The sequence below is a fragment of the Ahaetulla prasina genome, chromosome 2 (assembly GCF_028640845.1).
Source record: "Ahaetulla prasina isolate Xishuangbanna chromosome 2, ASM2864084v1, whole genome shotgun sequence".
NCBI lineage: Eukaryota > Metazoa > Chordata > Lepidosauria > Squamata > Colubridae > Ahaetulla > Ahaetulla prasina.
Window position 1 is genome coordinate 43283470 of NC_080540.1, and position 26815 is coordinate 43310284.

The 26815-nt window shown below is 36.7% G+C and overlaps 1 protein-coding gene across 18 annotated transcripts in view; it reads right to left on the reverse strand.

Annotated features, from left to right (window-relative positions):
• The window catches only part of FOXP1 (forkhead box P1), a 755498-nt gene that overhangs the window by 144286 nt on the left and 584397 nt on the right, over positions 1–26815 (reverse strand). For 16 of the 18 annotated variants that reach the window (XM_058168797.1, XM_058168786.1, XM_058168796.1 and 13 more), the window contains 3 exons: positions 17352–17489; positions 15152–15241; positions 2330–2489 (listed from right to left, as the gene is read on the reverse strand). In XM_058168797.1, the coding sequence (XP_058024780.1) occupies positions 2330–2489; positions 15152–15241; positions 17352–17489 (388 nt within the window). The remainder of the gene's footprint in view (positions 1–2329; positions 2490–15151; positions 15242–17351; positions 17490–26815) is intronic. The other 2 variants (XM_058168800.1, XM_058168793.1) reach the window with 1 other exon arrangement.

The window sequence follows — 26815 nt, forward strand, 5'->3', positions numbered from 1 at the left end:
TGGTTTTTTTTGCATCTAAGAACTGCAATGCTCTTACAGAAAGCAAGAGAGCAAAACAGGGTTAAAAAAATATGACATGATGGGTAACTTAACTCACTATTTTGTGAAAGTCTTTTTTTTTTTTACCCTCAGAATAATTTATCCAATTTAGACATCACCCATCTTCCTCACAAAAGGCCCACTGGGCGGTTTACAAGTAATATTTAAAAACATAACAACGGTATATAAAATGGTTATTAAGAGGCAAAGGTAGTTAAAATTCAGAATTAAAGACAGAGGGAGGGCCTTCAGGTTGCTAACCAGCCCCATGCTTGTATGTTCTTCAGGGATCCCCATGCAACAAAACAATTATCTTTGTTTACGTGACAATTTATTCCGTTTTAAGAGGGTCCTCCACTTACGATCATATCTGACCCCCATTGACTTTGCTTGTCAGAAAGTTGCAAAAGCTGAGCGCATGATCCTGGTACACTGCAACTGTTATAAATATGAACCGGTTACCAAGCATCCGAATTTTGATCACATGACCATTGGGACAGTACAATGGTCGTAAGTATGAAAAAAGGTCGTAAGTTACCTTTTTCAGTGCCGTTGTAATTTTGAATAGTCACTAAATGAACTTTTGTAAGTACTACCTGTATAGGTGAATGTCACAATGATTGCTAGCAAAATCTTAAAACTGTTCACAGAAGGACTATGAGCACCATGGCCTGGATGGAGGTGCAGAGCCTATGGACAGTCTCCCAATAGTACACTACATTTAGGGCATGAAAAAATGAAAGAAGTTGGAAGATTAACTTGTGTAATTTTTGTTCGACTTAAAACGCCAAAGATTTCAAGTTATCAAGAACTCTTTATCTATATAGCTTATTACTCAGAACTTTATGTCTGCAATTATTGTATCAAGAAAAGCTGAGCTTGCTAAAAAGCATGAGCTGGATTATTCTATTGTATGAGGGGCCGCCTGTTCTAAGGACAGACCAGCCTAACAAAGTTCTGATACATTCACAAGAGGAATACTACAGGTAGTCCTTGACTTACAACAGTTCATTTAGTGACCATTTGAAGTTACAACAGCACTGAAAAAAGTGACCATTTTTTACAATTATGACCCGTGCAAGCATCCCCATGGTCACGTGATCAAAATTCATAAGACGCATATTCATGACAGTTGCAGTGTCCCAAACTCATGTGATCACCAGTTGTGACCTTCTGACCACAGTAAAGTCAATGAGGAAGCCAGATTCACTTAACAACCATGATACCAACTTAACAATTGCAGTGATCCGTTTAACCACTGTGGGAAGAACTGTTGTAAAATGGGGCAAAATTCACTTAACTATTGTCATCATCATCATCATCATCATCATCATCATCATCATCATCATCATCATCATCACAATATCAGAGTTGGAAGGGACCTTGGAGGTCTTCTAGTCCAACACCCTGCCCAGGCAGGAAACCCTACACCATTTCAGACAAATGGCTATCCAACATTTTCTTAAAAATTTCCAGTGTTGGAGCATTCACAACTTCTGCAGGCAAGTTGTTCCACTGGTTAATTCTTCTACCTGTCAGGAAATTTCTCCTTAGTTCTAGGTTGCTTCTCTCCTTGATTAGTTTCCACCCATTGCTTCTTGTTCTACCCTCAGGTGCTTTGGAGAATAGTTTGACTCCTTCTTCTTTGTGGCTACTCCTGAGATATTGGAACACTGCTATCTTTAGCAACAGAAATCTTAAGCTCAATTGAGGTTGTAAGTCGAGAACTGCCTCTAGTTTGGAAAGTTGGGGACTTAAAAAAGTAACAGCAGTTCCCACTCCATTTGCTTTCAGAAGAATTTCCTTAGCCACCATACAAAGGTACAGTTGTACAGACATCACAAATGCAGGCGTGAAATCCAGCAGGTTCTGACAGGTTCTGGAGAACCGGTAGCGGAAATTTTGAGTAGTTCGGAGAACTGGCAAATACGACCTCTGGCTGGCCCCAAAGTGGGGTGAGAATGGAGATTTTGCTATATCCTTCCCCCAAAAGGTGGGGAAGGAATGGGGATTTTGCAGTATAATTCCCCTGGAGTGGGGTGGGAATGGAGATTTTGCAGTATCTCCTGCCCCTGCCACGCCCACCAAGCCATGCCACACCCACCAAGCCACACCCACAGAACCGGTAGTAAAACAATTTGGATTTCACCACTGCACAAATGTCTATTATGTTTAAAGCATGTCAGCTAGAAAAAAAGGAACGCAAACTAATTTTCCAGGGAAAAAAAATCTTTCCTGCTGGAGTGATTTATCCCCGTTATTATCGGCAATCCTCAAAACCCACCCTTACCTTGAGCAAGAGGCTGCAATGATAAAGCAGGCTGGCCTGGCTGAATTGATAGCAAACCTTGACGTTGCAAAGACAAGAGGTGTTGCTGTTGCAATTGCTGCATTTGCAGAAGCTGCTGCTGGAAGGCCAACTGTTGCGAAGTCACCTGTTGCTGCTGCGGCTGGCAAAGAGAAAGAATCGATACGCTTCTTTTAGTGTCATATATTTACTACCCCCTTCCAGACTTCTACGTTTAGGAGGGAAGGAAACGATTCATTTCAAGAACTTTGAAAGCTGCTGACCGTCTTAGCCAGAACTACAGTAAGGGGGTAAAAGACTTATGAACAGTGCAATTTTATGCATGTCTACTTAACGTGATGTTCAGTGGGATTTAGTTCCACTTGAGGATTACACCCCAGCAAGGAGCAGGAATACAAACAGTCATGCAAATAGTTACCGCTAGTTTACGAGAATCGCTGCTATGAGCTCAGGCAACTATCGATGGGGGCCCAGCATCTATAAGAAAGTAGCAGCAGTTCCCAGTGCATTTTGCTTCTAGGAGAATTTCCTTAACCACCATACAGAGGTACACTTGCACAGACATCACAAATGTCTATTATTTTTAAAGCATGTCTGCATATCTTATGTCTCATTAGTTAAATGTTTTCCAAGAGTTGAGCTTGGCAGCATACCAGGTGCTCAATAAACCTTGCTGTTTTGCTGCCTGCTTGTAAGTGTAAAAATGAGGGACCTAGCTGTCATCACATGGCAAGCCATAATTCAAAGCTAGTCAGTTACGTTGAGCATGATGGATCGTGGGCTACGCAGACCTGTTAAAGCAATCCTCAAATTATTGGCTGATTTTGTAGCTTAATGGGTTTCAGAATGGTGGCCAAATCCTAATCTTAAAAAGCTGCCTTTTCTGAGAAGTCCTATTAAAATAATTATATCCAGGTCTACAACCATTTTTTTTTGGCGGGAGGGGGGGTGCGGGACGACAACTCTGTAAAGTAGGATCATGATACATTTGGATTTTTTCAAGGAATTCATGGGTACAATGGATGGTATTGTGGGAAGATTAGGCCCTTCACCAAATGGCTGCCATGATAGGTAAATCTAGCCCAAAGACAATTGTTTAATGGAACGTACTAGTCCATATATTGTCCGCCAACCTCAGCTTAACTATATTTTCCTTTTCTTTTCTTTTTCTGGGCAGATGGACACACTTCAAAGCAAGCATTATGCCAATAGCACTCATGTGGAATTCACAGCATTCACAGAAATAAATACTGCAAAGTGGACTGTGCTTTTACCATACCAGTGGTCCATTCTTTCAAAAGTAATTTAAACAATTATACATATTTAGAAAAAAAAAATCAAGTATGTTTGTGTGTGTGGGAAATCCTTCCAGGAGCTGAAGGAGGTGACTAATGGTCCCATCAGTTCCAACATTTGTGCACACAAAAAAAGAGAATTTAAGATTTTTTAAAAATAAAGATAAGAACCATTTATCATAATTTTTATTCTTTATGGGGACATACACATGGACAAAGTTTTAAAAATATGAAAAAAGCAGTACAAAAATATATACAAAACTCTTCCGCGTATTGTCATAAGACAATGTTTCCAAAACTTAAACCTTAAATGGTGTAGACTGGAGAATTCTTACCATAGCAATATGGAATTAGCCAAATTCATGCATATTTTAAACATTATAAATTATAAACTTTTAAATCATTTAAAAAGCATGACCTTATGGCATACCTTTTTAAAACAATTTCAAGTGACTGGCGTCTACAGATAGAGACTCAGCATTCACCCTGTAGTAGTATTACTAATTATTAGTATTACTAATAGTGCGCATGGGTGTGGTTCAAAAATTTTGGTTGTCACTATGATTGGCATCTCCTGAAGTTCTTATAAACTTGAGCTGCCTAATCTAAACACAGAAAATAACATGAACCTCATACATCTACACTTAATTGTAATGATAAATAACCCATGCTATGCTCTATTTACTTATTAAAGTACTGTCTCAGCTATTAAGGCACCAATTGGTTAATTTATTGTATTTTCCATAGGGGCTGTTGCTGTCATGCAATCTATCATTTCCACTTTAAAAAAAAAAACCTTCAGCAGTTTGGGGAAAAATTATCTCAGGGAAAAAGGCTATGATGTTATACTTGCCAGGATCTGAACCTTGAACCCTTAGAGGTGTAAAAGACCGAGTTGCTTTCTCACTGCTGCCCCCAGAGAAGGTTTTAACTACTCTGTTTATCACTTCTGACATAAATAAATGAGAAAAAATCCCAGACCTTTGAAGAAGAAAAACTTCATCTAATATTGTTAATTAGCCATGACAAACGATGAAATAACACTGTAAATCTTTCATAGAAACAGCCACTAGATTTTAATTATACACATTCATAATTTAGCAAACAACATCTTATTTGAATGCACTTAATATGTGCAGTACTTGAGGCTTCAGAGTCCTTCATTTTGTTTCATTTAAGCAAGCCCTTAGGTTTTACTCGTCTTGTATTTTATTTACTTTTGTTCTTTAAGCACCCATGAAAAAGCTTTTGCTGCTTTGATAAGGATCTTTTTATTTATTGAGCAATGACAGGAGGAAACTTTGGTTGTATAAAATATCAGTGCATCAAGCCAATGTTTAGCAATTCCTTAAGCTAGCCAAAAAAAGTTAATGTAGATTTCCTTAGTAATTATCTGAGTGATAGAAAGATAACATAGTGCACTAGCACAATAAACAGAAGGAAATTATCTAATATCCCTAATCTGTTAGGAATCATATCAAGGTGGAGGGCTTCAGAGAGTTTGCAGCTAACGTCTGCAGAAAGAAAATTAACCCTTTACTGACTAAAACATATATAAACTATAAGACAACAGCATTTGGAAAAAATGGGGACTATGTGAAGAATTAAAACCTATATACAATGGAAAATAACTACCTATAGGAAATCTCTTATGTTCATCTTCAAACAATTCATTCTAAAAATGTATTGTCAGCATCTACCCATTTTGGCTGATTAAAAAAACAATCATGGTTGGGCCTGATTACTTGGATGTTCAGCAAGAAAGCTGACTGGTAAAGGCAGGATGGGGAAGTAAAAAAAAAAAACAACTTGGAAAAAGGCAATGACAATGACAAGCTACAAGTGACATGCCAAGAAAATTACACAGAACTGGAGTCACCAGGATTCAATTTTGATTGGAACAAGTCTTTATAAAACATCTTTAAAGGTATTTATTGCCTGCCACAGCGATTAGAGTACAGTACTGCAGGCTACTTCTGCTGCCTGCCCGTTGCCTGCAATTTGGCAGTTCAAACCTCACCAGGGCTCAAGGTTGACTCAGTCTTCCATCCTTCCGAGGTCGGTAAAATGAGGACCCAAATTGTTGGGGGCAATATGCTGACTCGGTAAACCACTTAGAGAGGGCTGTAAAGCACTGTAAAGCGGTATATAAGTCTAAATACTATTGCTAAGTGCTATATATAGCTTTGCCTCTTCAGCAACCAACTTTTGCATGTAAATTTTGCCCTTTCTTGGGAGAATTACTTGGGAGAATTACAGACATCAATACAATTGAACGTGTCCAGAAATATTTTACAAGAAGAGTTCTTCACTCCTCTGAATACAACAAAATACCTTATGCCACCAGACTTGAAATCTTGAATTTAGAAAACTTAGAACTCCGCCGCCTTCAACAGGACCTGTGGTTTAACTCATAGAATCATCTATTGCAATGACCTTCCTGTTGAAGACTACTTCAGCTTCAATCATAACAATACAAGAGCAAACAATAGATTTAAACTCAATGTTAACCGTTTCAATCTTGATTGCAGAAAATATTACTTCTGTAACAGAGTTATTAGTGCTTGGAACACACTACCTGACTCTGTGGTCTCTTCTCAAAATCCCAAAAGCTTTAACCAAAAACTGTCTACTATTGACCTCACCCCATTCCTAAGAGGTCTATAAGGGGCGTGCATAAGAGCACAAACATGCCTACCGTTCCTGTCCTATTGTTTCCTTTCATTATATCCAATTAATATAGTTATTACATACTTATGCTCATATATATGCTTATATATTATAGTTATTTTCATGCTTATGCTTATATATACTGTTGTGACAAATAAAAATAAATAAATAAATAAAAATAAATTATCTGAAGAAATGCTCCTCAAAATGTATCAGGGAGAATCCTTCCTTGAAACAAATTTCCACTTGGATAATACTGTTCTGGAGCTTTAATTACCTATTTTCACTTGTGGGAGCTGTTTTTATTTTTGGATCAAATGTTACACTTTCTTTCACCTGTATTTCATTCCAGCTGAAATGAATAGGCATTTCTCAAGAAAATAAACTATTACTTTGCTTCCACACACCAAATGACCGGGAGAAGCAGATCCTCCCTTCCTCTACTTTCATTGTCAAAATTAACAATAGCAAAAATTATAATACAACTGGTTCAAATGCATGAATGCTGAACAGCCAAGGGTTCAAAACAAAAGACCCCATTGTAAGAACAGGCAGACCACATATTAATCCTAAACCCAGGTTAACACACACATACAAATTCTGGGTTTACATAATATATATGCTAAACAAATAAGTTATATTATGACTCAAAACAATGCCAGTGCTGTACAACAAGCTTTGACAATGGTTAGTTCACACATTATTTTATGGCTTGTTTTTATTGTACACTACCCAGAATCATGTTTTATAACAGGGGTCCCTAAATCTCGGGCCATGGACTGGTACCAATCTATGGTCTGTCAGGAACTGGGCTGCACAGATTGAGGCGGGCGGCGGATGAGCAAGTGAGCAAAACTGAAACCATCCCCCCCACAATTCAAGAAAAAATTGTCTTCCACGAAACCAGTCCCTGATGCCCAAAAGGTTGGGGACTGCTATTTTATGAGATAGGCAGCTATATAGATATGATTAATTATTTTAACTGCAACTATCTAATGCTGTTTCAGCTTAATCTAGAGTATTGTGGAAACCAACCATTAAGTCCTTCATAAAAAGCTGGTTTGTTCTTGGCACTGTACATTTGAGCAGCATGATAGTTAAATTGGCCTTGAGACAGACATGACATGGGTATCCAGTTTCCTTGACTGGAGAGGCAACAGCAGGATCAAAAGAACTGCTCAAACACACCTCTTGGGAAACTGGTGCCAACAATGGCAAAATGGGGCTTCCCATGACCAGAAGCATACTAGGACTGGAGGAAAAGGTGGACTCATTGTTAAGTATCCTATCTTGCCCTTTCTCCTTATTTGTTCTCTTTCTCCTTTAAATCACCCCCTCCCAATTATTGCTATATATTTCACCAGAAATATATTCTGACACGGGCAAGGGGCATTCATGGCAGTGAATGCGTGTTCAAACTCTTTTTATTCCAAATTGCGAATGCACTTCTCTTTTTATCCTTAACTTGTCTATTAAAAGCCGTTACCATAATTACTCAGATGGAACTGAATCCATATTATATCATTTATCTAAGGGCACGTTCAACTAGGAAGAGACTGTCTTGAATTTAACTATACAAAATTTCATTTCTTAAGTCTGCTGGCTTTCTGAAACCTATGTAGTAGAAGGGAATGATCAAAAGACACATTATTAAATACAAAGTTGCTATCTTATTTTGGGAACTAGTATAGTTCAGGTTAATGCCCTGAACTAAAATTGTGGAGTCCAAAAATCAAGCCATAGAGACTCATGGGATGACTTGAATTAGTTCTTCCCTCTCACTCTAACGTACTCCATAGGATTCCTGTTATGGGGAAAGATCAAGGAAGGAATGCTGTATATTACCTTAAGCTTCTGGAGGAAAAAAAGGTAAAGATTCCCCTCGGACATATGTGCTAGTTGTTCCTGACTCTAGGGGGCAGTGCTCATCTCCATTTCAAAGCCAAAGAGCCAGTGCTGTCTGAAGACATCTCCGTGGTCATGTGGCTGACATGATTCAATGCCAAAGGTGCACGGAACGCTGTTATCTTTCCACCAAAGGTGGTCCCTATTTTTCTACTTGCGTTTTTTATGTGCTTTTGAACTGCTAGGTTGGCAGAAGCTGGGACAAGTAACAGGAGCTCACCCCGTTACGCGGCATTAGGGATTTCAAACCTCTGAACTGCTGACCTTTCGATTGACAAGCTCAGCATCTTAGCCACTGAGCCACTGTGTGCCTTTCTGAAGAAAAGGCAGGATATAAATCTTGCAAATTAACAAACAAATCTTAAATAGAGTTTGCCTATTCTGAGCAGATAGGTTTATGGGTACAAGTGCAAGCATCTTATTTTGCTGGAAACACAGCCTTCCTCTAGTGTATTATTAACCAGTCCATTATTTCACTGACTAAAATAAATAATTGAACTGCTGTTTTCTTAAACTGTATTTATAGCCAGAACAACGAAGATGTAAATAAGTTAAAAAATATTAGCAAGGCCATTTCAGTTCTGAACCAGCTCTGCCCTCACATAATCCCATTGTTTTTGATAGTCTTTTGAAGTTTTTCAATTAAGATACATCTCAAGGACAATTAAACCAGGGTCTAATAATTGCTCGGTATCTCAGATGTTAATCGCTGTGAAAAATGTATACTATAAAAGGAATCCTTGAGTATGAAAATGCTCCCTGCTTGGGACGTGTCAGTGACTTGCCACTTTTACTGCAAGTTAATATTTTAAAGCCAGCTTTATTTATGTAAGTTGACTGATGCTTGTTCTGTTGTCTTCACAGCTATCCTCCAGGAAAAGCTCGTGAAAGTTTTTTTTTTTTTTCAGTTTAAAAAGCCAGAATAAAAAAGTACACAAACCCATTGTCCAAGAAAGAACTTAAAAGCAACACACATTGCCAAACTGTGTTCCCCACCCAGTTACCAAACACAGGATACAAGGCAGTTTGTTTACTTCTCACAATTGAATGCACACAAAAAAGGTCTCGGTGCAGTCCTGTTGTCAGGTCAGTAGTCAGTTGTTAGAATGCTGAAATATCCTGATAAAACTTGCATTTTTGATCTCCTCCCTAAAGCCGCTGTCAAAGGTCTGTTTTCCTTTCTTGGGTTACTCCCTACTGCCTAACATAAATTGTCATAACTCTGGAGGACAAACAGCCTTTTATTAAAACAACCTATTCAGCTTAAGTTGAATTTAAAAAAAAAAGTTTGGAATATTTTCTAAATTGTATTTAAAATCCCTCATCTCTCTCCCCTTCTCCTGCCTATTTTATATACTCAGTAGGATAATTTTTAATAAAAGCAAAACACAGAGTAGAAGTGTTGAGTTAAGTTGCAGACTTGAAAACTGGCTTGAAGAAATGGAAACACTGCAATAGAGAGATTCTCCACCCTGCTGTAAATTTTCCTTACTTGGAAGAAATAAGGCTTTTTAAAAACCCACGATTGAAAGCACACTGGTTTTAGATTAAAAACTGTATTACTTAAGGATACAGATGTGCTTTCAGGAGATGGTACAATAACAGGGACTGTTACAATGCATGAAATGATGCATTAAGTCAATCCACTTTAGCACTGTAACAAATGTCAAATTCAAAATAGCTTTCGCAATAATTTAATATTGAGAATATAGATTCAAATAAATGGTATACAGATGTACGTGTGTCTAACGTGGACCACTGTCAGCATATCAAATTAGCAAGAATATTCTCCCAAACAAAGGAATTTGGCTCAGAAAAACCTGTGGGATAAACTACGTTATTTGAAGATAGGCATCAATCTATTTACCCATCCATCCATCTGTAAAACAAGTATCACTTAAAAGAAAAAAGATGCTTGTTCCTTCCATCCAATCCACCATTTTTAATAATTCAGTTTAAAATAGAAAGCAGTCTTCTCTCAGCGCAGCTTTGGAGACTGCAATATTAGATACGTGCACATAGTACATCAGTCCTGTTAAATATTGAAATTCCATTACATTGTCCAACTTCCCTTCTTGTCTTTTTACACACAAAGTATTTTTCCTTCATCTCCAAACCATCATCTGTGTGTCAGAGACGCTCTCTTGTCTGACAGCAGCAATTTAGAAGAGTTAACTTTTATCGTTCATTCTGCTGTGTAACTTTCCCCTTCAAATTTCTTTATCTGCCCTCTGAGCTCATCTGAACTTTCATGTTCTCCCAGCATGCAGGCTTGCATTCAGAACTATGTCTAATAGACCAAATAAGAGGTTAACAAGAAGTGGCAACAGAAAGGGGGAAAAAATACAATCCCTGGTAACTGATAAGAATGACAGTGGCAGCCCTTTATTGTTTGTCTTCAAATATAGAGTTAAAGATCCTTAAAAAACTAAAATTTGATGCCTTTGAACAGAAAGAAGCACAAAATAACAACAGGGGGTTATTGCCTTGCAGCCACAGGGGAGAAGCTCCATAATTCTTATTCTCCCTTTTGAAGGTTGTTAGAAATCTGATTCAAAAAAGCAGCAGCAGAAGGAGAAAACCTCTTGAGGCTATAGCCATTTCCTGTGATCATGCATAATGTGCTTCAAAAGTGGGTTTTTACCAATTCTGTTGATCAATTGCACCTCCTTGCTATTCCCCCCCCTTTTTTTTTTCTGCCGTGTTTACATCTGATGCGACTCAATGACAAGCCCTGTCTGAGACTGTGAAACAGGCCTGTCATGTTGATTTATGGGCACATCAAACCACAACTTGTCCAAACTGAAGCTCGCAGTTCATTAATTAGAGAGTTGTGACTTTGAAGTCAGCTTTCAGACTGTGGTTTTTAACATTTGGCTTAATTTATATGCTCTTGAATGTGGATCTCTAAGGGAAAAACTGAAATTCCCTTCTTGTCTTTGAACTTCTTTTGACCGCACAATAATCATTTCTTTGTCCAGAGTGATGCTTGCATCCCAGAGTCATTAACGCGCATTGAACTGCCACTGATGAGTAAGCCCTACTGAATTAGAAAAACAGCCAGCAAAACAAAGCTGAGAGCATTCTGCACAGTGATATCTCACAATTACATGCCTTCCCTCCCTGTGCCATTTCCATTTTAATTACTCTTAGTCCTTTAGATTTACATTTTAGACATTTTTTAATCTGTTCCTTTTTTATTATAGTGGCGCCCGTTAGCAGGCTCTTGTTAAGGTTTGTGTCAGCATTTCCTATTATAGCCCACCCCCACCCCCAATTTCATAACTCAGCTGTAAAATTCACACTTGGCTTAAAACTTAGTTTTCCACATTGCAAGGGGAGCGGGCTTGGTGATGGGTAAGGAAATGTATGGAGCAACATGGGAATAGATGCTCTGGGATCATTGTGACTGCCACACAAAGACAGGGGTGATTCAGGTGCAATAACACAACCAAACTGAGGACACGCGTCTAGATAAGCCCCAAGCTAGGGCTCGGCTGATGTGATGGGGCTGCATTCCTTCAAAGACTTATCCTAGATGACAAATGGTGGAGCTGGCTAGAGCTGCCAGAAGCCACAATTCAAATACTTTCTCTTGAAATTATGTAATCTGCCATCATCTAAAAGTCAATTAACCACAATTTATGACAGCCTCACATGGCATAGGCATAAGGCAGGGAATTATACCTGAGCTATGAATAGCATAGCAATGAAGGTTTTGGAAAAGAAGGTGTGACATGTCTATCTCCACAAAAATGGGAAGAGCACAGGCAATGTTTTTTTCCCTGTGACACTCTACGAAATTGACAGCTGGACTCTCAAAAAGCAGGATAGAAACAGTACTCTTGAACTTTATATTGGAGAAGACTTCTGAGAACATCATGGGCAATCAAGAAAACAAAAGAATGGGTTATGAAACAAATCAATGGAAAGTTCTCATTTGAGACACAAACAATTAGGCTCAAATTATCATATTTGGGATGTGTTATGCAAAACCCAGCACTATGGTAAAGCCTATAGCAGCAGGAAAGATAGAAGGAAAAAGAAAAAGATCTACCAGCAGCAAACTGGCTGGATGAGACTTCAACAAGGATGGATGTATCTTTGGAAAACCTGAAGGGCCAGATTGGGGCCAGATCTGTTTATGTGAACACTAAGGTAAACACAGATTTGATGGGACAATTGTTCAACTTCTGGAAGGGCCAAAGATATCATCCCTATCTTAAATATTCACAGTCTGCTCAGTCTTCTCCAGGGAAAAAAAATGAAGTTCAGATAGAATTCTACAACGATTATAATAAATGATGGAATTCACCAAGTCTTTGTTGTAGAAGATGAATAGCAAATATCCATGGATTATGAGACATTTCATAATTTATTTAGAAGGAATAAATTTAGAAGGAATTTGTATCCCACAAATTTTGCAACGGGGAAAACTATATTACCAACACCATGTCCATTTTAGAAGTTTTTCCTGTAAATACTTTGTGAATTAATTTTTGGTCCACTAATCCTGAGAAGAATGGAAATTGTAACACTTCTAGTAAGGATAGTTTTCAGGTAAACTTTCAAGAACATTCAAGCTTGTAGTATGTGGGAGAAAGAATAGGCTCTGAGGGCATGTATCCCTTGATAGGCATAGTCTGCCCCAAAATAAGGCAGCCCTGCTCCCTTGTCCATTTCAATGGCCAAAAAGTTAGATGATAGCAAGTAGATGGACAGAGAAAAGAAGGGAGAGAAAAAGAAGGTTTTCGCTCACGTACAGCCTGAAACAATCAAAAACATTCTTGTCTTCGTCTTTCTCTCTCACACATAAGGAGCAAAAGGTGATTGGTGAGTTAATTTCCTTATGTAATACCCATCAGATTGCTTTGAACAGCATATAAAGAATTTCCAAAGAGAATCTCCAATAGAATAAAACAACAATAATGCTAGGTAAAATCTTATGGCTGGTTTCCATCCTCACTAGGCAATAGAATTGTCAAAAGTATACCTAAGAAAATATATTGAAAGAAATTTCCTAAAAACAAGGTGCGAGGAACCCAAGCATACTTTTGGGACAGCACACTGCTGACTTAAATCAGAAAGCATAGATCCTCCCTGGAGCCGTAGCTGAGGAGCACGTTGTGGCGTTCATGAAGTCCATCACACATACAAAATACAGAAGAAGGCATGGCTCCACGTCTGGGCAGAACAAACCAAAGGATGGCTCCGCATCTAATCCCACATGGCCATGAGTGGGATTGTTTCCCACTACCATTTGATCTCCTTTGCTACCTGTGACAGCAATTCAGGGACGATTCTAATAATTATAGATTTTTATATCAATGTATAAAAATACTTCAGGGGTATAGCTTTTCCTGATAATAAAATACTCCTAAAAGTGGCAACTGTGATTATTTGAATTTGCCGCCCTTTACTAGAAAAGACTCTCTTTCAATAGTTAACACTTCCTTTAACTATTTTTTTTAGCTCCAGTTTGCAGCTATGCAATGAAAGAGTCTATATCCCAGGACCCTTCTTACCCCATCACTCAAATGTCAAGGACTCGGGCTTCTTTGGCATAAAACCCACATGCAGCTGAATGTGGAGAACAATCCGGGACACACAGTCAGTTCATAAAGAGAACTAGCTAGTCTAATGGGTATGATTGTTTTCCTGCTGAGAAAATATGGTGCCTCCCAGGCTCTTCTCTCTATCTTATATACACACACACACAAAACCCTGCAGATATAACACAAAATAACTGGTAATGGCACATAAACTGTCTTTCAGCAAATTCTGTCCATCATCCTTTATCTTCTCTCCCTGTAGATGCCCTAATGGGCTCCAAGAGAAGTACAGTATCTCCTGGAACTATCTAAAAATCTCTTTTCCAGAGGTAAGTGAGTTGTTTGGTAAGATGTAAAACAGGGAAAGGATTACAAGCAGAGACATAAAGATATCTAAGGTTGCAGCAAGGCAAGACAATTTTCCAAGACTGAGATAGCTCTGATCATTTTAAACACTCAGCAAGAAGATACATGAATTGATTTATATGCTGCTTCTATTTGTTTAGAATATTAAAACAGAGCAGGGATTCCTATCCCTATGGGAAGAGATGCCACCAACTTGGTTCACGGAATAAGCATGAAATGTAAGTACCCATGAACCGCCCTGAGTCCTTCGGGAGAAGGGCGGTATAAAAATCTAATAAATAAATAAATAAATAGGGGTACTCTAAGTATTATGATAAATATGGTACTCACTTGGGCAAGGACCAAGTGAGCATTGTGATGACACAAAGCTCTTTTTATATTAGATATACTTATGGGGCTGAATTTGTCGGTCATAATGTTTAGATTGTAATATAGATGAAACTACTGGATTCCATGAACACGTCTAAGATCAGACTTTCTAAAAAGGAGTATAAAGAGCAATACAAAGCATTGTGGTTATGTGTTTCTGGTTTGCTTAAAATGCCCCAAACTAATCAGATACATTTTTCTTGGGATTGCAATGAATGGATCCCCTCCAATAGGCTGCACTTGTCGGAATCAAGGTAGCACATGTGTAATTTAGTAAAAGAAGCTAGAATTTATCAGCCAGCTGTTTGGCAGAGAAAGGAAATGTAAATCAAGTTCCAGCCAATTCCTAAATGGCAAATTCTGGCTCCTTTCACCAAATTACATGTGTATGATGTGAGCTGCTGGGCTGGCGAAGTTTATATTACTTTGTTTATCTTAACTACTTTGAGTATGTTAATTAATCATTCAGCCACAAAGATGTACATATTGAAAGTAGACCATAGCTACAAAATAAGTTGCTAGCCTTTATATTGAACCAGGCTTTGAGAGGACAAATTTACCAGATAAAAGGATTTTTTAAAAAAAATAGCTGTTATACTTTCATTCATTATCTCTAGTTTGCAAGTAAAAATGGATTTTAACAATACCTCTTTAGGTTGTTTTCCAGCATGTTGTTGCTGTAGAAGTTGAAGCTGCAACTGTTCCTGCTGTTTCTTATAAAACTCTTGAAGCTGCTGCTACAAAAGAAAATAAAAGGAGACAAGGAAAAAGAAGAAGATAGAGGCTATTAAGTAAAACAAAGTGGGATAGCCAATTCAGGATCCCCTTTTGGTAATACACAAACGGCGATTTGAAAAATAGCATCCTTTTATCTGTAGCGCTCTGACCTTTAGTTTGATACTCGACAATAAATTCAATGCACATTGACTATTCTTGGCATTATCGTTTGAAAAGTAATCTCCAAAATGAACTGATGAAAAACATACCATTTTCTACACAAACTAATTAAAATAAGGCAAGGAATGACCTTTGATTGAAACAACAAAGCCAGAATGCCCTTGCTACGAGTGCCTGGTGAATCTTTATTTGGAACATATACAAGCATTCTAAATCATTGTTGCATTGTACTGTACCAAGCATCATTTAGAACAGACACAGGGTTCCCTCTCCCATCTACTTTGCTCACTATTCCAGACAGATAGCTCATTTGATGCTTCTGTTCTGTGAATTAATACTTGAGAGAGTAAATGTTAGACACCGTGTTCAATGTCATCTTGCAATGGATTCTGGGACTACTGCTGAATGAATGAATGAATGAATGAACGAACGAACATTTCACTGACATACATATCACACAAAGTCATTTGGGGATTTAGTTAATTTACATATTTTGGAGGAAGAGGATGTTAACCCATTGGCTGTTTCCTAGCCTTCAAAACTTAGTATGTATTTCTGCTGGGTGGCCAGTACGCACTTCTGTTTCGATCGCTATGACGAGATACCACCCTTGCTATTTTTCACCAGCTACCTTCCACTCTTATTTGTGTCACAAATGAAAGAAAAGTGATATTAGCAAGGGTTTAACATAGACTGAGTAAAAGGGGAGAGACCACAGTTGCACAGATATTTCATAATATTTATATGGCAGGAAATAGATTAGATTTCAATGCTCTCTTTATTTCTGAAGTCAGCATGGAGGGTTTATCTCTTTTAAAAATGGCTCCATGAGAAAGTTAGACCAAGATATCAAATAAAACTTGAGGCCAAATAAAGATTTGAATCCAGATCTCCTATTTCTAAATCCAATATGAAACTCCTACACTGTGGAGGCTGTAAAAAAAGGCAGCTCTGGCTCAGCTATTTCTGTTGTGTTACACTGCTGCTTGCTATGGTCTAAAACAAAGTTCCCCAATATTTCTAGCTTTGCAGAACAGTGGGGGGAGCCAGCAAGCGAGTGCACAACTCCATTGTGTGTGAGTGGTGTGCATACGCCCTGCCACTCATGCAAACGGAGCGTGTGAAATTCCACATGCAAGCCGCTGTGTGTGCAAATGAGTATGTGCGTGCATGCAAACGCTAACTTGGCTGTTTCCACAGCCTGGTTGCAAACCCCTCATGGCCCACTAGTGGGGGACCCCTGGTCTAAAAGACAAAAACAGTGCCTAAACTAACAAATCACAGTCTGAATTCTTTTAGGCAGACACTGATGAAAACTCATTCTTAGAAACATATATGAAGCTTGGGATCTTTTTAAGCCCATTCTGAAAGTATTACTAATAAACGTGTGGAGAAAAGCTTGAGAAGTGTCAACTCTTCAGACCGTGATTTTGCCCAGTCATTATTCATAGTTGCAACCATGGCAAAACAGAGTAAGAACTATAACTCACGAATGAAGATGAACATATGTGTCCCAGGATAATGTTGCAAGATCCAATCTGCGCCGGTCACCAGGACCAGAGGTTTAGTTTTCTTAAAGACTAAGGAAGTTTAGGAAGACTAAGTCTCTGGACTTCATGACTGACCCAAACTGGATCCTGCAGAACTAACTACAACTAACATAAACACCATTATTCAGATGTGTATTTCCTATAATTAATATGAATGAATGGCACTTTGTTCAACTTGACACTCTATATAGATATCTTTGGGACTATTGTCATTACTAGAATTCCTAGCTGACAGAGAATTCTGGGAATTTGCAATTTCATCATATCTCATGGACATAAACATGTAACAATCCCTTATTTCAGGAAGATACTTGACATAGGAAACGGCATTACTATAATAGCCTTCTTTTTCCAATAGCTTGTGTTGATTAGCTCAGCCGCTGCTAAAGAAAGCAGTTACCTGTTGAAGCATGAGTGCCTGCTGCTGTTGGAGCAGGACCTGAAGTTGCTGTGGAGTTAGCACTTGCTGCTGGAGGATCTGCTGCATTTGCTGGGGAGTGATAACTTGAGGTGTCATCATAGCCACCGACACTGGAACCTAAAATATGGAGACAGTATAAAGAACAAGCAGTTCAGCAAACCTTCTGTTGAGGGAGAGTTGTTTTGTTACATTTCATTTTACATTTCTCTTTCTACTCCACGCCGTTAAAATAATTGTTATAGTGAACTTGAGCTTCAATCTGGAGAGGTGGGGTTTTTTTTTGAATAGGCAATACAATACTGTATTGTTAGGTCACCCCAAATGTTATTCCTCTAGCTTTGATTTTAAAGGACGAGCAAAGGAATAATAATAATAAAAAAAAAACCCACGATCGCATCTGATTTAGTTCGGGGAAACATTATGCACCAGCCAAATAAGTTTGTTTTTTACCCATTCCACCGAAATAGATTTTATGTTCTGAGAAAATCAAGCTATTAATCTGCGCATCTTCTAGAGGTGCCTATCAATTTTGACAAATGTTACATTAATTAACAAGTAAGACCCTTCAGAAGCGGCCATTGGGGAGTTTCAACTTAATGACTTGAAGCAAATTAATGCAATTTCAGCGATACAGAAAACACACCTTGCTCCCCAGCAATTTTAACAGTGGAATTCCTACGATGATGTCTCAACCGTTCCGCATTCACCTAGCATACAGATGGCTTCAATTCTTTCGTATTATGTGAGATACCATTAAAAGCCGCTTTCCATGACATTTCAGTGACAAACAGCTACAGTGATGAACTTGATAGCATTTCATATTTGCAACTGTTAACACGTTTCTGCACGGGCATCTTTGCAACGAACCTGTACACTCTATCTGAAAGGATGATGTCTTGTTCAGATAAAACACTGACATTAAAATGACAGGCTGTCTCGGCCAAGGTTACACAAATTGTATTCAAGCGGATACCTAATGACAATGCTTTGAATTCTGCAAGCTTTCTAGAATGTAATTTAGCTATTCAAAATAATCACTGCACTTGTGTTTAATTTGCAGACTACATGAGAACCATTTTGTCAGTTCCGGTAATGCAACAAGACTATTTTGCAAGAAACCCCACCAGAAAAAGAGAGACAAGAGGGAAAAAAAGAAAGAAAGGAAAGGATGAAAGGGGTGGGGGGAGAGTTACAATTGAGAGGGCCCCCACAAAACTCACATGACTGAATAAGTAATATTTAAGCACAATACTTTCCTTTAGTTTCAGCTCAAATAGGTGACAGCAAAAAACTAAAAGCAGTAAAAGGATATACTTAGTTAAAAAGAATCTGCTGTCATCTCATATACTGCAATGAAAGGTAATAACATGTTTTGAACATTTTTATGCAGCACATGTTAAAAAATCAGCAGACAATAGCTGCTCCGGAGATAAAAAGGTTTTTAAAAAAATATTTCAGGGAAGTAGTAAGCAAGAAAGAAATGCAGTATTAATTTTATGTAACATAATGTCTTAATGTGCAGTTTTTCTTGCTTTTTTTCACATGATTTGTCCTATCATTTGCATAGCAAATTCCCATTCCTAATTTCACAGTCATTATGCACTGATGTACCGATTTCTCAGCACCGCTAATTTTGATGAACTAAAACAAAAAAAATGGTTTCTGAAGGTCAGATTTATGTACAGCAAATAACGTGTGGTGTGTGTATGTTTACCTATCTTAGAATCAATGCTTACTGCATCTGTTTTGATACTATTATACCCTTTGACCCCTCATTAACATAATACAAGACACTAGCCCAGCAAGTGTCAGCAATATTGTTGTGTCAGTTAGGGTTACCAGGATATGCGTTGCAATGTAAAGTAACCTGAAGCACCTATATCACCTATGGATTGTATGAAAACAAATGTGTCTCAAAGCCATCACATTTGAATTTTAGGTTTTATACTTATTGGAATTATTTTATGTTATGCACACTTCTGTACTGACTATTATTTGTGGCATGCTTGCAATTGAGTTTTACTGTTCTGTAGAATTACAGCACAATTCACTAGACAAATTTTAGGAAGCAGATACTAAAATTCCACAAATATTAATGGTAATAAGAACCACTTTTCAAACTAGAGCACTGAAATATAGGAATAGAATGGTTAAGTATCAGTGACAAGTGCTGAGATACAGAGACTATTAATTCCTTAAATCATTGTCTTATTGATTTCCATTCAAGTAACAAGGGGAAGACATATATAGAGACTGACTGACAATAATGAAACAAAGAAAAGAACAAGAGCATAAATAAACAAACAGAAGAAATAGATTAGATGCTGATTTGACACATTTACTGGGTTGGCAGAAACAAGCTTTCTTTCACTCTCCAGAAATCGCTAGACTTTTTAACGTATCACAAATGCTGCATAAAATTTATGCAGTGTTGTGGGACAAGCCCAATAAAAATTAGTCCAGTTACACGCCAGTAAATCTGGATCCAAACTAATAATGTTAATTCTAACATCAGACAAGGTAGTTTCGGTTAACCAGTTATTGGTTTAATTACTTTAAAAAAAAAAACTAACTCCACAGACAGACAGAGATACATGATTATATTTTTGATTTTGTACACTTCTGTTAAAAATATTTGACTGAATCTGCCTGTACTTCATAGTCGTCCTTCAATATTTTCACTAGTTTAGAATTAAAATATTGTGCACCATTTCTTAACGTCATCATTTTTTTCTATAAAGAAAATTTTATAATTATATTTTTTTAATGAGAGATCCAGATATACAAAAGCAAACATTTTTGGATTTTTTTTAAAAAAAATGTTACTCCTGATTGATGTACGAATCAATTTTATTTGATCAGATTTAGGATGGAAGTATACATGGTGTTTTGAGGTTTTTGGTTTTTTTTGGGTCTTCTACCCAACATTTATTTAATGCAACTCTGGGTATGAAATGAAGAACAATAAGAGACTTGTCATTAGTTAAAAAAATGAATGTTTCTTTTCCTACAGATTATCCACGCCACAATGCTATGGCAAGTTTTTGAAACTCAAAAGAAAAAGCATTTAGCGTCCTACAAGAAGAAAAAGTTCTACTACTCTACTCTTTCCATTTCAGACGAACACAACTGTTATTTTTTTAGTTTTGCTTTAGATGCTAACAAGATTCTAGATCTCAAAAAAGAGTTTCATATAATTGGCGGATCTCCTTTCTCTGAGATTCTGAACAGGTGGTGAACAGAAGCCATATTTATAGTTGTTCACAGCTATTGGAAGCTTAGCCCAGGATTATGACTAAAAAGACCTGAGAAAATGAACAACGAAATGAAATGTTCTTGCCTCTTCCATGCCATGTTGGTGGGAATAATAATAATAATAATAATAATAGTAGTAGTAATAGTAATAATAATAATAATAATTTCCTGGGGCCAGCAACAAGTGTTAGCAGCTCTTGAACTGCTGTTATTCCTCTAGATTGGTCCCGCTATGTCCTAAGAAGAAAGGACAATGGAAACAGGACTACGGAATGGCTCCAAAAAATATTGGAAGAAAAACACTGGCTGTTGTCCAAGGGGAAAGTGCCATTTGCTTCAACTTCAGCAACTCCTGCCTTCCTCACTATTCCTGCTTCTGTTCTTGCCCACTTCAAGTGTAAAGTGGCGAAAGGAACTTTATCCCACACCTCACTTCCGAAACACAAGGTGATTACCTAGACTAAGTTTAAAATAAATACATTTGGATATCTAATTTCCTAATTTCCAAATGTCCCACTTATTCATGTCACTAGTAGTCCCACTAATACTACTAGGATTCAAAGAGAAAGTGATAGCAGCAATGGGCTATTACAGTTCACACTTTATTACCCACAACTACTAAGGTCATTAAAACAAGAGTGATTGTACTAATCTTAAGTTATTGATCGTGGTTAAGTACTGTTATTTAATTCTATGCAAAATATCTGGGAAGCTGCTAAAGACACAAAGACTGCCGAAAATTATAGCTAGGGCATAGAAATTTCACTGAGATTCATAAAAACTAGCTAGTGGCTCAAATCAATAGTATTTAAAGCAGTCATGTAATTTCTAAACTACAGGTTCTAATATTTATGGCTCCTGGTTTGAATATATCCCATCAAAACAATACTTGTTTTACATACATTACACTTATATCTGAGTGAAATAAAAAATCTCTATTTAATCTTGTTCTTTAGAATGTTAAGACTTTAATCCTGGATGGCTAAAATTTGAGATTCCTTTTGCAAATAATATTTAAAATCCCTTTCTTTAAATCTCATCTAATTTTATAAAGAAAAGAGACCTCATACTGGTAACTATCCAAACACATCAATCAACAAACATTTATTGATAGAACATGTCTTCACGACTCTGAAATAAACTAATTACAAGGTATGCTAATAAAATACATGCTATGAATGACAATAAAATGCATGAAACATGATCAGCGTAATCATAAGAGGCTCCTTCACAGTAAAACAAATGAAGGTTATAGATTATGCTTATTGATTTCAAGAATGTGTAAATCTATAAGGAGGTAAGATACAGACAAATGGAAGTTCAGATTGCAATCCACAGAACATTTCCTTAGAAATAAGTTTCATTTAAAACAGCAGGATTATAATTCCAAACACCATATATAATACTAGTAACGTGCTACTCATCCAGTCTGCTCTGTGAAGCCATCACTTCAGTGTTCTGTTTTAATTTTAAGTAGACAGTAGTGTGATTTATTTAATCACTTTCCAATATTCACTTCTTTCTGTAACCCTGGGTCTCTGAGCTCAAAGAGCACCAAGGACCCAAAGTTAATAACTTTCACTCAGTTCTCTTTTCATTGACAAACAGTGTGGTAGGCAACTAACATTGACAGAGACAGTAAAGGCAAAATACAGTTGTGTCCCTAACACTAGAAGAGATTGTCTTCTGACATTTCTTCTGTCAGAAATGGAAAATATGCCCTTAAATGAATTCAGCTGATCCTAGGTTCATTTCATTGGCCTATACATCACTATAACTTTATATTCAGTTCTAAACTCAATTTGAGGACAAAATAGTGATTTCAGGATGCTATTTTTCTTTCCAAAATTCAGTTTGTTTAATTAAGCTGACTGCTAAATATTGGCTTTCTCCAACTTCCAATTTAATATATATCAACATCAAATATTATTTTAAAAACGTCCCCAGTTTAAGGTAAGGTCCATTCAATGCTTAGTATATAATTTCTGTTTTGTGTGTATATGTTTTACTTTTCTAATACTACCACTATTGCTCTAAGGATCATAATGATAATAAAAACAACAACAATCACACTTGATTTAGCAGAGAGAACTTAAGAATTGTATTTTGAATTACCTCCCAATTCCTTTAATGGTTGAGAAAGAATGCTGAAGTGGACAAATACGTTATAGAAGGCCATTTTAAGGCAATAAAAAATGTTAACTCCATCAACTTAATAAGACCAGTGTCTACAGAATAAAAGGTACCTCAACTGATTTGAGTAATGCATTAATTCTAAAGTTGCCTATGTAACAATAAAGGAGGGGGGGGGGAAAGAAAATCATTCAGCATAATGCTAAAAGCAGTTTAACCTACTGGAATAAGGAAGCACTAAATCACATTATCTTTTTCTCCCTGTGGATAAAACATTTCTGACACAATATTTCTGGTCTACAAAACAAAAACAATTAAAGAGAAAAAGAAACCACACAGAGCTGGAAACATTCATGCGGAAATCATGATTCCGTTTCATTATGCAAAGTAGAATTTCACTTTTAAGACTTCAGTATTTTTTCCTGAAATAACACTGCAGAGCACATGACGACAGGTACTGTTTATTATATTAATGTAAAATCAGCTAAGTAGTCAGTCATTAGCATAAATGTTCTATCCTCAACAATACAACCTCCTATTTAAAAAAAGGGAGAAGAAGAAATAAGAGTGAAGCTCTTTACAATTCAATTAGCATGTTTTTTAAAAATCATTTTGTTTATTGCGCTTCACTAAGAGTAGGAGTTTAACTAGAGACATACACAATTAAACACAATACATTTTTCCTAACTTGGTTAATAATTCTGTGCTTCCTACTACGTAAAGCTTTCTTTCCTAACTGAAAGAAAGAGGAGGGGGAGAGGAAAATGTATATGTGTTTTAATATGAAACCTTAGTGGAATTTGACACTATCTCCACTTTGCTTGCACAATTGATTTCTTATTTATGTGCCAGGCTACGAGTTAAAGCTATAATACACATCCACTTCATTTGCATATAAACATAGACTTTACATAAATTAAGACTTTATTGTTAAATGTTTGTTAGGAGGAACACTTTTCCCTTCTTATCTCAAGACACATGCAGAAAGAGGAAGAATAGGGACGAAAGGATTCAGTTGTACTCAGTTTTTAAAACAACATACCTGCATAACACCATTAAAATAGAAAGGAATCTTCTTCAACATTTGTTTTGTTTCTCTTTAGCTTACTTAAAAAAACAAAACAAAACAAAAAGCAGGAACAGAGCCCTATAGAGTTTGTACATTCTTAATCTCATCCCCACAAACCTCAAACAGTCAAAAAGCAACAACCATGTATCCTCAATTTCATTAAACAATCTTAGTGTTTAATATTTACACACTAATTTAATACATTCGGGGAATCATAACAAAACGACTATGATTAAATTAGCATTTTAACAGTTGCACACTAGAGAGGAGTTTTTTTAAATAATTATTATTCTGCAGCATCTCAAAAACTGTAAAATTTACGCCAGCAAAATAATTTGCAACATTAGCATATATTTTTATATTCTATTTTCTTACTCAAAAGATTTTCATATGAATTTGCCGTTTTTTTTCTGGGTATGTGAAGGAATAGACTGGAGGATGGGATGCACAAGAAACTGTATTGTCTAATGTAATATTAATAACCAATTAAAAATATGGTGAACTTACTCCCAATCAGACACAAAATCCCAGACAAATTATGACAAGATGTCTTCAAGTTACACACTCATTTAAAGCATGTCATAATGAAGAGTTACAGCCTTTCCAAATATCTATAAAAGTTTATTTGCTTGTAACATATTGTTTCACTCCTATCACAGGTATGTTCATCTACAGAATTCTAATTTGCACTCATTCTACTCATTTTTTAATTACCCCCCATCAGATTCTTCTATCACATATTTGCTATCGACTGATTTATTTCTAATAAAGACGTAGCCAAATGAGATAGTTCTCTGTCCTTTAAAGATTAAAATATAAGGGGTTTCTTCTTTCTTTAGGGGATGCCTTTCAAAATAAGACAAATGAGAAAACACAAGAATAAAATCTCCCAAAACGGTGCAGTAATTAGAGTAATAATGCAAAGCTAATACAAGAAATAAGCTACCCTTTCCTAGAAAATATAAGAAACTAAGCTGTGAGTATTTGATTCTCATTTATAGGGAAAATGTATCAAAATTTAATGTACTCTCCCATGTGTCATCTTGTTTTCTCAAGACTTCAAATAGAATTGGAAAATACAAAATAACAAGCCCTTGAGAAATCACAAAGTCAACCTTTTTGATGTTATTGGTTTACCTTGTTCTCTTGTTATCTGAACAATGATGTTTCAGATTTAAGGGCAAGATTGAGAACTTTAAAATTAAAATATACTATTGTTGTCCAGCTGTCCTTTTCTTTTCCTTCAGAAGGACTGAAATGAAATCAATTCTTAATCAATGAGTGAGAAGAACTCTAGTAGAAAGGCAAAGCGAAGTGGATAATTGTTCAATGTTCACTTATACATCCATTCTACCTCTTCACATCATATACTGCAGACAGGAGAAATACTTCCCAAGAGAGGAAACTGCTCTGAAAAGGTTAACATGAAAGACCACTTCATAAAATGATTTGATTCTCTTAAAAAAAAAAATCAGACACCCAAGTTAACTTTAGAGATGAGGAACACATGGGATAGTCTCTACCCCTAGATTTCTTCCCCGCCCTTCAGTCCTTGATAACGAGGGGAGTGGGAAGCTAAGGAGGAATACCCCCTTAAAAAAGCATTCAAACTAATGTCTGAACTTCACAGGGTTTCAAGCAAACACTCTCCGACTTTTATTAAAACAACTTAAAATCAGCCAAACAATATCAAGTTAGTCTTCAGTATCAGAACTTTCCCACAATCTAGCTCTGCAGGTGTGGATTTGGGAAATGGGTGGAAATTATTTGTATTTACTTATTTTCTACAACAACAATTTGGGAACTGGTGTGATAGATAAGGAAACAATGTTAATCTCTCAAGTAATAAATGTTTTTTTACAAGGTAGATTTGCTTCTGCTGGGGGGGGGGAACCATTGTCAGATTTTGTTTTGCTTTTTCTGCCTTTCCACTCTCTAAACTTTTAACAGCAGTATGGTTTTCCTACCTTTAAAACAAATCATGTTTTCCAGAGCAACATAGTTTGAGACATTGCAAATCAGCCATTCGCTTACGTTTTCAGCACTTTGGAAAGAAATAAAACTATGGTGAAATGAACACGAGACTTCCTACACAATCCCAGGTCTCACCATCTGCTGCCAGCTGACTATTTAAGAAGACACACGAGAAACTGTATTACCATATTTGCTCTGTGCCTCTTAAAATTTAGCATATGTTTAACATTTTGCCTCTTAACAAAATCAATAATTTTTGCTGCTCATCATGCATATCTGATTCTTTTTAAAAACTATACCTAGCCTTCCTGGTCAGTATGAAGGTGAAGCAAAGCTAGGTCCTTATCTATCTGCATCAAAACTTACTATTTTTTTAAATAAACCCACAGTAGAACAATCTAGTATTTTTTTCCCTGTGGGTGCTTATAGTTTGCAGAAAATAATACATTTCAGTCAGATACTAAAGAATCATTACAGTCCCACATTTTTGCCTTCATGATCTAGTTACTGATAGGAATCTTCCAATGTAGATAATATAATAGAATCCTTCTAAGAGTTCTCATTTTTTTTGAAGGAATCAAAATAAAATAAGTCAACCCCTACCTTATATGTACATCATAAAAACAAAGCTGACATTCTGCTTTTAGGTGTATAACAGTGTAAAAAGTTCCAAGAAATTATGATCCCACGTCAGTTTCAGTGCATGACTCCAATTTTAGCCCAACTGGGCATGGCAACTCCTCATTCTTGCCTGTATTAGGTAAGATGCTGTTTTTAAAGGGGGCAAAGTGGTTAGGACGGGTATTACAAAGTATAGTAAGGTGTACTTAGAAGAATAGTTTGTTAAACTAACAAACAAAGAACAAAACCGCACTGAAATAAATCCTCCCTATCATAAGCTTTCTGATGATTTATGATTTACCAACTCAGCAAGGTTATGCAACACCGCATGCCTTTTTAGATGCATTATTTGAGCCAGTTGAGATTTAATTAAGATCACAGCCTCCAAAAT